The following is a 12,675-nucleotide window of genomic DNA, read 5'->3' as shown; positions in this document are numbered from 1 at the left end:
CTATGCGGGGAGGGGCGTCCTGCAAACACCGCCCCTTTCCCCAGCCCTGAATGAGCCCACTATTGACTACGGATTCCAGAGGCTGCAGAAAGTTATTCCCAGACACCCCGGAGACCCCGAGAGGCTGCCCAAGGTACTCAAAAGGGCGAGGCAGGGAGGACGGTGGCCGGTGGCCGGAGGGGGGATAGGGAGGGAAGAGGTAGCTCCGGGCCCCCTGCACCACCGCCACCCCCACCCGGGGCCGCCCCTCCGTCCGCTGTCTCCTCCCCTGCCCCCAGGAAGTGTTGCTGAAGCGGGCGGCCGACTTGGCAGAGGCCCTGTACGGAGTGCCCAGCGGCAACCAGGTATGGCACCTCCGCCCGCCTCCTCGCGCTGGGCCCGGTGCTGCCCGCCTCCCGGCGCCCGCTGCTGCCCCGGCCGTGCCCGCTCTTGTCTTCGCAGGAGCTCCTCCTGAAGCGCGCGGCGGATGTGGCTGAGGCTCTGTACAGCGCCCCCCGCGCGCCGGCGCCGCTAGGACCCCTGGCGCCCAGCCACCCGCACCCTGCCGTCGTGGGCATCAACGCCTTCAGCAGTCCGCTGGCCATCGCCGTCGGGGACGCCACGCCGGGGCCGGAGCCAGGTGCGTCCGCCGCCGCCCGGAGGCCCCTTCCCTGCGGGCGCGCGCCACTGACGGCCGCTCTCCCGCAGGGTATGCGCGCAGCTGTGGCAGCGCGTCCCCGCGCGGGTTCGCGCCCAGCCCCGGCTCACAGCAGAGCGGCTACGGCGGCAGCCTCGGAGCTGGCCTCGGCGGCTACGGGGCCCCGGGCGTGACCGGCCTCGGTGTGCCCGGGTCCCCCAGCTTCCTCAATGGCTCCACGGCCACCTCACCCTTCGCCAGTGAGTGTCCCCTGCCCGGGGGGTGGGGGGACGGACCAGGTCCCGGGGAGCAGAATGAGGCTCAGCTAGGCCCCCTCCTAGCCTATGGGGTTGGGAGGAGGAATTCCCGGCACCTGTCCGTTGAGCGTCGACCCTGGCCTTGCCCTCCTGTGTGCGACCTCTCTCTGCCTTTGGAGACCCACTCCGCCACCTTGGGGCCAGGGCACTTCTCGCACCTTTATCTCTTTGCTGACCGCAGTTGTGCACATCTGTTCTAGCTTTTCCCTCCTGCTGAAATGAGCTTTAACACCAGGGTATCCTCCTTAAATCTAGTGGACCGCCGGCCTTCCCTTTGTATGCCAGGGCTTCAGGAGGAGGGCTGGTGCCCCCTGCCGGAAGCCTGAGGAAACTCAGGACGCAAGAAAAATAGGTGTCCACCTGGCCCCACGGCCCCCAGGAGACGCGGGGGCTTGAGGAGGGAAGAGGTAGCTCCCACAATCTGGTTGTGCAGAGCAAGAGAATTCTGTATAGTCAGACACCTGGATTCAGCATTTGTTGAAATGAGGAGCTGACATTCAGCAAGTTACTTCAGTTTTCTCTGTAAAACAGGATCAGTATCATCTGTTGCTTAAGGTTTGTTCTCAGACCTGAATGTGCAAGTGTACATAAAGGGCTTGGACACAATTGAGAAAGAGTGCAGTGACTTTGCATCCCAGCACTAGCTGTGGGCACTAACCATCTTCTGTATGGTTTCTTAGGGTGTGCAGCTCAGAGCTGGGTAGATGAGCAGAGGGCATTTATGCTTTTACCATGCATGGCCCTCAACTCCCTCCTTCCAACACTAAGTTCCAAAAGAGCCTGTCTACAGGTTCCTATAGCTTAGCTATTCAGCAGACATGTATGAAGCACTTAACTTTGTAAAGCACCTGACTTGGGGGATAGTTCCACCCTTGCTCACCTTCAAGGAGCTTGCCCAGCAATTGTAAGAGAGCATGCACCTTGATTCCTGGGAGATACTGCTGTGCCAGAAGAATGGGAAAGCCGGCCAAGAAGGAGCTGGTTGTGTGGCTTTTCCTGCCTTTCCTTAGCTTATCCCCTGTCTTTTGTTTGCTATTTCTGAAGACGAACGTATCTGGCACCTGCCTAGACTTCCTTGCCATGGCCTACATCCTCGGTACTTCTCTTTTTGGCTGTGAGTTGGATTCTGGGGCTCTGCCTTTGGCCTGGGCTCAGTATCTGGGACCAGAAGCCCCCTGTGCTGATGTCTACATAAACCATGACCCTCTGGTGTCCCCACCAAGACTCCTGTCTCCTCTTTGCTCTAGCTAGGCTACAGTGCTCCCACTTTGCTTCAGTTCTGCACAGAACTCTTACCACCTGTCTCAGGGTTCCCCCCAGATCAAAGCTGGTGGAATTTGGAACACCAGCCCCTCTTATCCATCACACACGGAGTACAATCAGTCAACAGTGGAGGAACAAAGTGCCCCAGAGGGCCAAAGGCAACTGCCTGGAGTCTTCCCATTCAGCCAAGAGGTCAAGGGAATCCTAGCTGCTTATGCCCTACTCCAGCATCACACCCCACTCCAGTCCCATCTAGTAGTGTCCTGTCCAGTCCCCATCCACTCCCCTTGTGCATGCTTTGTGGTGGCACTCCAGTGGGTGTGTGAGTTTGCCAGGGCGTGCCTATAATGACATCCGGAACTGTCCCTGCCAGAAGTTGTCTGCTTAGACCTCTTCTCTGCCTTCTGCTTCAGCCACCAGCAGCTCTGGACTGACCCACAACTCCCAGTACTACCCAAGCTGCAAAATGCAGCTGTGAGCTCTGGGCCTTGAAAGATATAGTACATTTCTGCCATTCATGGCAAGCCCTCCATAGAGTTCCCTGGGCCTCATTAGCTAGCAGTCAGCATTGTCTTAAAGATGATCCATGGGGCTGAGCACATTTGGAATAGGGACAGCTGTTGAAGGCATCGCTGTTCCAAAGTAGGAGGTGGGGGATGGGGATGAGAGTGTTTTCTAAATGCCAAAAGCAGTTTTCTCAGGCTACTGGTTTCTTTCAGGAAACCCGCACCCTCACCCCATTGCCTGCTGCTTGAACAACACTCAAATCACAGTCCTATTGGTGTTTGGAAAAGAGAGGTGGGGAATTTGGTTCAGATGAGGATGTAGAAAGAGGAATCCAGAAATGAACTGGGCAGGAGCCCCAAGAGAAGAAGTGAGGCAGAAGAAGGAGGGGCAGACAAAGGCTCTGTGTGGGAGGCTCCCTGGTTATTCCCAGGAGAACAAGCCACAGCTGTGGAGGTCAGGGGGTTAGAGAACAGGAAGATCTGAGAATGTGGATTTTTGTACATTTCCTTAAAATTAACGAGCTGGAAGGAGGAGATGGAGGAGGCCTCTAGGACCAGGGCTGAAGATGATGAGGACTGGCATTAAGCTGGAAGAGAACAAAGTGTTGGGGTCAAAGAGAATGTAATTGGTAAGGGGAACATATTTGTTAGGGGGAGTTAGGGTTCTTGTGTGAGCTGTGATCCTGGACAGAGGGGCTTTATAACAGGAGCCTATGTGAACCCCCCAAACTTCACCCTGACCACCTGCCCCAGCTCTGCTGTGAACCCTGACCTTTGACTAACTTTGATGCCCCAGGGCCCATCAGTATTTCTGAGTGTCTCAGAATCCCAGTGATTTTCAGCAGGAATCCTAACTTGTTCCATCTCATCTTCATTCCTATCTTTATGGACACCTCTCTGTATTTGGTTTCATTGGATGTTCTGATTTTGGTTGCTTTCTTTCTTTTTTAACCTCTTCTGGTCTTATCATCTCCAACCCTAAGAGAAAGGGGCTCTAGATTCCCCCGGCCCCAAACAGCAAGTGCTAGCCCATAACCCTAGAGGTTCTCAGGCTGCCTCCAGAGGTCCCCCCAAAACCTTCATGGCCTCCCACTGAGGGCTGAGCCTGGCACCCAGTTCAGCAGCCCACACAGGGCATACTGCTCGTGCCAGGACAGCAACCAGGCTGCTCACTCTGGTGCTGTCTCTCTGTCGTGTCTCCCACTGCCTTCCCTGCTGCGCCTGCCCCTCCCCGCCCCGCCCCGGAGTCATGCCCTCTAGCCCCCCGCTGGCCTCTGCCTCCTCCATGTCCCTCCCGGCGGCTGCCCCTACCACCAGCGTCTTCTCCTTCTCGCCTGTCCACATGATCTCCGCTGTCAAACAGAGGAGCGCTTTTGCCCCCGTGCTGCGCCCACCCAGCTCCCCACCCCAGGCCTGCCCCAGAACCCACGGAGAGGGGCTTCCAGGTGAGTGCTCTGTGCTGCCTCGCTGGGACCTACCTGGTGGAGCAGCTGGGCTTGCGGGGCCCACTCCATCCATATCTCACAAGAGCTTCAAGCCAGTTGCCCAGTTCTCCCTGGGGGGTCCAGAGAAGGAAGCTCTGCAGGGGTCCAAGGAGGCCTATCTGGACCCTCTTCCCTGGGCCTCATAGCTTGGGATGTTTTCACTCTGGACCATCAAGAAGACTCAGATACTAGTCAGAAAAGGTCTGGAAACCACTCCAGGGCCTCTCCCCCATCCAGTTGAGCCCAGATTAAGACCCAATCCACAGCTGGAGGAACCCTAGCGTGGACTGCATGCCTTTGACCTGTACCTCCCTGTGTCCACCGGAGGGTAGCATACACCATCATGAGAGACCTGGTCACTCACTGAATGGAGGGAGGCTGACCTTAGATAAACTTTAGCCTGGCTTTGCCTTCCCCGTTTTATAGATAGGGAATTGAGACCAGGTCACCCCTCCCACAGTCCATTAGTGAAATAATTTATGTACCATTTATCAATCTCTTCCAAGTCAACATCCAACTTAACAAAGCCTGGGCTCTAACCAGTAATGTATATAGCAAGTCAAAAAGAGTTGCATCCCCTCGGATAAGATGACTCTTGGGGTGGGCTTGTTAGATGATGCTCTAGGATGATTTGAGGTTAGAACATGGTCATGTTTGTCCTTATTTCCAATTTTTGGATAATTTTTAAGTGTGTTTGAAGCTTAAAATGCAGGGAATAGAAAGGACAGAGAACCACCAGTTTCTCTTGCAGCAAACCATAGCGAGGGGTTTAGGCAGAGGCAAGAGTGATGGAAGGGGTGAATTTCGTGGGATGTGGGAGGAAGACTTGCTGCCATCACTGCATTAGGTATCAGCACTTCTGGAGGCTGCCCTGTGTCCTTTCCCATCCTGATACATGGCTGTCCGCTTCCTCACCGTGAGAGAGGCCCTCTGAAGGAGACATGCTGGGAAGAAGACGACCCTGAGTCGTCTGTCTTGACTGAAGAAACTAGGGGAGCAAGGGCTTGAGGCTGCACCTCTCAAGAGGTCTGGGGGACACACCTCACCTAACTGTCTGCAGTGCTGGGCCCAGGCTAGGAGTGGGGGCGGCTGACTACCTTCAAGGCTCTTGATAGCTCTGCACTGAAAAAGTGCCTGCTGCTTCCAATCGAGAGGGGTGCAGGCTACACATGGCTTATGGCTCCCCTCCTTGGTTACTGTAGACCAGCCTTTTGAAGATTCTGACAAGTTTCACTCTCCAGCTCGGGGACTTCAAGGCCTGGCATACTCCTAATTACGGTAGGTTTCTGGCTGGGTCTTGCCTTCCCCCCACCACCACCACCCCCCGGCCCTTGGGTGGGCTCTCTCCAAAAGACTTTAGCAGGGATGGGGAGTTGAGGTCCAGGTCTCCCTCTCCAGGGCCCATCTAGACAGTTGTCAGAACCACAAAACCCAGTGGCCCAGGCTAAACAAGAAGAGAGAAGTGGCTTTCCGTCGCCTTGTGGCCAGCCTTCCTCCAGGATCTTCATCTTTTCCTTTCCCCACCAGGTCTACAGGTGTTGCCCCCACTGAGCTCGGACTAGTGGTCCCTCCAGGATTCACACCCATGCTGTGGATGACGGCACAGACAGATGCAGGGCCAGGGCTGCAGGCAGACCTCAACCCACAACCCTGAACAGGGAGAGGCCTTCCTCCCTGTGCTCAAGGGCACTTCAGTCCTACAGGCTTCTCTCACCTCCCTTTTCTTGGGGCTTGTTGGAAGCCCCAGCACTGTGCTGATGCTCTTGTTAGGAGAGCATCCTAGGGAGGTGCTGGGATGCCTGACCTTACTTGCTGGGTCAGTTCCTCTGAAAGAGATGGACCTTGTACAGACCAAGGACATCTGGTGATACGAGCAGGATGGGGACTGTGGGAAAGAGCTCAGGGAGAGGTGGCCTGGGAAGGTCCTGTTTGTATCTGACCATCTCAACCATCCCAGCATCCCAGTTCTCTCTGGGGCAAGGGGTGGTGCCCAGCAGACTGGCTAGGCTCCCATGGAGCTTCTGACAGCTACTTGATCCCATGGCTGCCCCACTCCTTGGGACCTGCTCACTCATTCTTGCCGCATCATGAATCCCAGAGGGGGCTTTGGGCATGAAGGACACAGAAGAGGAGGTGCCAGGCCCCTTGGATTGGTTGATCTTGCCCTCAGTGAATGTCTCATGGACTCTGGCCCTCCACACAGATGACTTTAGCTGGCCCAATAGAACCATGGGTCCAGCTGCCCCTGGCCTCATGTTCTGCTGAGGTTGGAAAAAAACAATAAACACAAATGCAGCTAGCCACCTGGCCTCTCTGTCTGCTTCCTTGGCATGGGTCTGCTTCACTCTGCAGCTCTAAAATGCCCCTGAGCAGCCTTCTTATACCTTGGACTTTTTCAATAGCATCAGAGTTCAACTGACAAGTATTCCCTGCCCAATATATGCTCTCGGGTACTGTGTAGGGGGGGCCCTGGAGGGGTGGGAAGCCAGCAGCCTGAAGACCCAGGACGTGGTCTCAGCACTGACTGGGAACACATTCTGGGGACTGAGGAATCAGTCCCCCAGCTGTCTGACCGGGACCAAAGCGGGTTGGAGGGGAGGTTGTCAGAAGGACATTGCTGGGAACCAGAACAGAGCAAACTAAATACTACCCCAATGTACAGAGGCTCAGAAGTGAAGTCTTTCCTGACTGGAGGCCTCTGGATGGGGAAACTTTGCTCCTAGGGCTGCCTAACACCCCTAACCTCTTCCCTCCTCCCCAGGTCTAGGCACTTGCCAGTTCTCCTGTCCCAGAGTTTGGGAAAAGAGGTGGTTAGAAAGGCAAGATTCCCAGGCTCCTTCACCCAACTCATAGGATGAATCCCAGTTGCCCCCCTCCTCCCCCGACCAGTGTTCCCTAGACCCCAAAGGTCTGCCTCTATGACACTGGGAGCCACTTTTTTAAGGCACTGTCCACAGAGCCCAGGGTCCAGCTCCAGGCTTCAGGCTTCCTTCTCTCTCCTGACAGCACTCCTTGACTCTGGCCTCTGGAAACTCTGTCTTTCCCCAGCAAATAAGCCTGCACCCTGCAGGCCTCTGGACAAATACACTTGCCAAGGCAGATGGGCTGGCCCTGTCCCTCAGAGGCCTCCACTTCTCTTGTGTTCCTGCCAATCCTTGGGGTTCATCTCACCTGGGCCCATGATGGGTTAGCCTTGGGTCATCCTGCCTTCTTAGTGCTTGCCTGGCCTCCACTCGGTTCCTGCCTTCAGCCTGTGTTGCAGAGCCCCAAAGCCTGGCAGCCACACCCTGTTCCATGCAGGCTTTGAGCAGCTTCTACAATCCAGGGCCCTCCCAAGCTGATTACCTGCTGCATGCTGATCTTACAGGTTATTACTGAGTAGAGGTAGCTCTGGTTCCTGGAATGGGTCAGGTGCTGTGGCTGGTGTAAATAAGATGTGGTATTTGTCCTCATAGATCTCACAACTGTGCCCAAGCCACAGTTTGAGTCTATGCTGCCCACACCGGGGAATTCCTTGAGGGTCAAGTGGTTAAGACCCTGCACTTCCTCCACTGCTGGGGGTCCAGTTTCAGGAAATTGAGATCCCACAAGCTGCTCGGTGCAGCCAGTCAGTCGTTAAAGACACTTCCCACTCCCTCATTCATAGCAGGCAGAGCCAATTACTTATGATATTTGCTCTATACTGAACTGTGTGCTCTCAAAATTCGTACACGAAACCCAAACCCCTCCACCTTTGTGGCTGTATTTGGAGATAGGACCTTTAAGCAGGTGATTAAGGTTACATGAGGTCATAAGAGTGGGACCCTAATCTGATAAAACTGGTGACCTTTTGTGAAGAGGAAGGGACTCCAGAGCTCTCTCCACTGTGTGAGGACACAGCCAGGAGGCAGCCACCCACAAGTCAGGAGGAGTCCTCACCAGGAATCGAATCAGCTTGCACCTTGATCTGGGACTTCTAACTTCCAGATCCATGAGAAAATACATTTCTTTGTTTAAGCTACCTAGTCTATGGTATTTTGTCCTGGCAGCTTAGGCTGACTGACACAATTTTCTTTTTCACGTATCTTGGTTTTGGTACCCCTAGAGGCAGAACCTGGGACAGGTTCCCTGCTGCAGGACTCTGGAAGACAGTGTAGAGCACATCTGAGTTTTCTCACCCACAGGGCCGAGGATCTTGGATATTGATCCTCCAGCCCTCATCTGTCACTGCCTAGAGGCTGCTCCTAGGAGATTAACTCTGACACTTCCGGCCTGCCTGTCCCTCCTGCAGGGAAAAAGCCACCAGTAGGCTTTGTTGTAGGATGTTGTAAACAAATTCTGAAACAGTGAGTCTGAGGGGACATGGACATGTATAACCAACAGTTCTACTATTCCACAGAACCACCAGGGTCATAAAATCCTTTTTAACACAGTCTCTAGTCAGGGCTGTCCCTTGAGATGACAACTATTAACCATATTTGGCAAATAATCATACCAAGCCTTTTTGTAGCTGATAAATTAGTGAGTGAGTGAATCTGGACCATGAGTCATGGATCAGTACGAGACAAGCCTGCAAGCAAGTCTTGGCCTGCATCTGGGTCTGCAGCACTTCTAGCAAAGCAACAAAGGCATTTTTTTTCTGGGTCTCACAGTCAGAACATGTCTCTGGACTTCCAGCATTCTCTAGTTGAAAGGTACTCCATTCTCCATAGCTCCAGCCATCCTGTTGTTCAGGTGCTCAGACGTGTCCGACTCTACAATCTCTTGGACTGCAGCATGCCAGGCTTCCCTGTCCTTCACTATCTCCCAGAGTTTGCTCAAACTCATGTCCATCAAGACAGTGACGCCATCCAACCATCTCATCCTCTGTCTTCCCCCTTCTCCTCCCGCCTTTGATCTTTCCCAGCATCAAGTTCTTTTCAAATGAGTCAGTTCATCGCATCAAGTGGCCAAAGTATTATTGGAGATTCAGCTTTAGCATCAGTCCGTCCAATGAACATTCAGGACTGATTTCCTTGAGGATTGATTGGTTTGATCTCCTTGCAGTTGAAGGGACTCTCAAGAGTCTTCTCCAACACCACAGTTCAAAAGCATCAATTTTTCAGTGCTCAGCCTTCTTAATAGTCCAACTCACACATCTGTACATGGCTCCTGGGACAACCATAGCTTTGACTATAAGGACCATTGTTGACAAAGTGATGTCTCTGCTTTTTAAAATGCTGTCTAGATTTGTCATAGCTTTTCTTCCAAGGAGCAGGTGTCTTTTAAATTCGTGGATGCAGCCACCGCCCACCATGATTTTGGAGCCCAAGAAAATAAAGTTTGTCCAGCCATCCTGAGTCAGGGTGATGTTAAACTAGTGACAGAAGTTCAGTCTTGATCTTACATAAATCTCTATGGAGACCCCACTGCCCAACAAATGCTAGCATATAACCAGGTCCTATTCTAGCGACAGTCCTGAGGCTTTGTAGACAAGACAAGACTGGTTCTCAAGGATTGACGCCTGGAAGTGCTGGACGCAACAGGCCAGTGGTGAAAGTTCTAACCCTGTGCCTATGTTCATATTGGTTAGGGTGGCATCATGCACCTGGAATGGGGGTTGTCTTCACGCGGATTCCCCCAGGAGCAGAGTGTGAGACAAAGATTTGGTCTTGGAGGGTTTATTTGGGGTGTAATCTCAGGGAGCAATAGTGAGAGACAGAGGAAGGGAGGCAGGGGAGGCAAGGAAGCCCAATACTGTGTGTGTGTAAGCAAGTCACTTCTGCGAGTTATCTGAGGCTTAGTCCCACCAGAGAACTCTGGGAAACCATGTAAAACACATGCCTCAGATTTCCCACCTGAGGGTCAAGGAGCAAGCATCAGTCAGTGGTCGGAAGCTTCTGGGGGCAGTGAGAGGAGAGCAGCACCTTCCTGGAACTTCTAGGGTGACAGCAGGCCCCAGAAGCTAGAGGAAGCTCTCAGGCAGAGAGATGCAGTGCTGGCAGACGGAGTCAGACAGGTGCACACTGAAGAGGCAAAGATGAGGGGCTCTGCACAAGGAATGACCGTGTGCACCGGAGGTGGCCCTAGGCAGTCCAGCAGTGGACGAGGAAGTTGGTTTTTCATCGTTGAAGTCAGTTTATGAATTTTTCATCATCTGCAGGTCCTCCCTGTCCTGAGACCGGATGACACAAACTCTGCTCAGGCTGTTTCTGGTAGAGGTACCAAGATGCCAGATGACAAAGGGATCCTTCTCAGCATCAGCCCACCACCAGGCTTTTTTTTCCCACAGGGCTGATGGGGTGGGAATAAGATGGGGGTCGCATTGTTGGTCACTTGACCTTTAGAGAAAGGGCATCTCCCAGGAAATCCTCCCTGTCCTTCCCATTTGTTTCCCAGCAGAACCAGGCTGCTGTGTTCTGTATCCTCCAGCAGCCTCTGGGGCTGTACTTGGCTCAGACGGGACCCACTGTGAACAGGCCTCACCGACTCCAGGGAAGTCCGACTGCAGCTTTGACCAGCCCTGACGCTGACTGTTTTGCTAAACATCCTCCTCTTGCCATCCCTGCCCATATTGGAGGGGCCCTTAGTTTCTTCCAAAAAGAAAAATCTCCCAGGGAACTCTTTGGCAGTCCAGTGGTTAGGATTCAGAGCTTTCACTGCTGTGGTCTGAGTTCAATTCCTGGTCAGGGATCTATCATCTCACAAGCCACATGGTGCAACCAAAAAAAAGAGAAAAATCTCCCAGAAAAATGGAAACTGACGTACAATGCAGAAAGGCTGGTCTTTTCAATAAATGACTTTGGGTCAATCAGATATTATATGAAAAGATGGAACTTGACCTCTATTAACACAGCATTCGCAAAAATCAATTAAGATGAACTGTGGACATAAATGTGAAAGCTAAAACAGTAAAACCTCATGCCCTTGAATATAAATTTAGTTGTTTGCCAGAGTAACCTCTAAGGTCTTTTTCCCCCACCACATGGTCTGCTTAGAATGAGACAAGCATTATACATAGTTGAGGTGTTTCAAATGGGCCCCCAAATCTCTTGTCTCTTCCCTAAGATGACTTCTCCAGATGGAAAGAAGTTCACAGATCATACACAGTGTCTTTGTGCCCCGGCTCTAGAAGAGCCAGGCTCTTCAGTGATTCTCAGAGACTCCTTACTCCTACTCCTGGTCTGACTAACTTCCCCTCCCTGTCCACAGCTTTGCACAGACACCCACGAGCTTCCTTCCTCTGCTGCCATTCCAGCAGGCAGTGACAACAGACTTCAGGTGACAGAAGGGAATGAGCCACCTTGAAGCCAGCTACTTTGAAGTCTGGTGTTCATAAGAAGACCCCCAAAGTGAGAGTCCTGATTGATGTGGGCATTCACCTCTCCGATGGACTCAGGTCCTCCTACCACTTCTTCCACCCTTTCCTGCTCACTCTCACTAAGGGATTTTTTGATAACTGGAATTTCTTAGTTGAATGTAGTCTAAGTTATCAATCTTTTCTTTATGGTTAGTGTTTCTTGTATCCTTTTTAAGAAATCTTCACCTATCCCCAAATCAAGAAGATACTTTAATTTTTATATATGATGTGAGGGGTCAAGTTTAACTCACACATAGTAATACTTTGTCCACAGATTATCTTGGATTTTCTTAAGTTGATATTGTCATCTGTGTTATCATCAGTGTTATTTCTTCATTTCCAATCCTTATTTCTGTTCTTTCCTTTTCTTTCCTAAATACACCATTGGTGCCTTCAATACAAAGTTAAATAGAAGTAGTGTTAGTGGGCAGTTTCATTTCATTCCTCGTCATGAAAAGCAAACTTTTAACATTAAGTGTCATGTTTGGTTTTATAGGCATCCTTCTATTCCTAATTTTCTAAGAAAAAAAAGTTTAATTATGAATGGATGCCAAATTTTATGGAATGCATATGTGCATATAATTGAGAGATTCGTATGAATTTCTCCATTATTTTGTTAATGTGCTGAATTGCATTCATTATATGTCTAATGTTGAACCATTACAAATCAAACGCTCACTAAGTCATTCTACCTCAATGCAAACCTGTCTCCCCTCAGCTGAACCCTTAGCTCTGGGTCCCTTCTTTTGGAGTTCCAGAAAGACACTCATGGACCCTCTGTCCAGGGGGCCCTGCTTCTACTCACTTCTCAAAGGAGAAGGTGTCCAAGCCCACCCCTGCCCCTGCCTTGCCTCAGTCCTGAGGAGATGGGGAGTGAGGAGGGGCAGTTGCTGGGATTAGAGCTGAAGGGATTGTCAAGGGAAAGGGGGTGTTCGGAGTACATACATAGCCCCCACTGGAGACAGAGTAGAAGAGACTTGGTGACTTTAAAGATATGGAAGAGACTTCCCAGCAAGGCAGTAACAGAAACAGGACTTTCAAGACAAACAAGATATTTATGCACATTTCTTGTGGCAATTTTATTCCTTGAGAGAGAAAGAGCCAAGTGTTTAAAAAAGGAGAAGGAAAACACTGTCAAGCAGAGACCTGTTGTTCCTTGGAGCCCAGCATC

The 12,675-nt window shown here is 51.9% G+C and overlaps 1 protein-coding gene across 2 annotated transcripts in view; it reads left to right on the top strand.

The window, feature by feature from the left end:
- EBF4 (EBF family member 4) overlaps nt 1–12,043 on the top strand; it is a 61,756-nt gene extending 49,713 nt beyond the window's left edge. Inside the window, exons 12-18 of one of the 2 annotated variants that reach the window (XM_055544373.1) lie at nt 45–133; nt 279–344; nt 442–619; nt 688–876; nt 3,950–4,147; nt 5,389–5,464; nt 11,357–12,043. In XM_055544373.1, coding sequence (XP_055400348.1) covers nt 45–133; nt 279–344; nt 442–619; nt 688–876; nt 3,950–4,147; nt 5,389–5,459 — 791 coding nt within the window. In that variant the 3' untranslated portion in view covers nt 5,460–5,464; nt 11,357–12,043. Of the gene's footprint in view, nt 1–44; nt 134–278; nt 345–441; nt 620–687; nt 877–3,949; nt 4,148–5,388; nt 5,465–5,713; nt 6,486–11,356 lie in introns of those variants that run through there. The other variant, XM_055544372.1, reaches the window with a different exon arrangement.
- The last annotated feature ends 632 nt before the right edge of the window (nt 12,044–12,675 follow it).

Source organism: Bubalus kerabau, chromosome 13 (assembly GCF_029407905.1).
Source record: "Bubalus kerabau isolate K-KA32 ecotype Philippines breed swamp buffalo chromosome 13, PCC_UOA_SB_1v2, whole genome shotgun sequence".
Taxonomy (NCBI): Eukaryota; Metazoa; Chordata; class Mammalia; order Artiodactyla; family Bovidae; genus Bubalus; species Bubalus kerabau.
The sequence above is the reverse complement of the archived record's forward strand: the minus strand, read 5'-3'. Positions and strand labels throughout refer to the sequence as shown.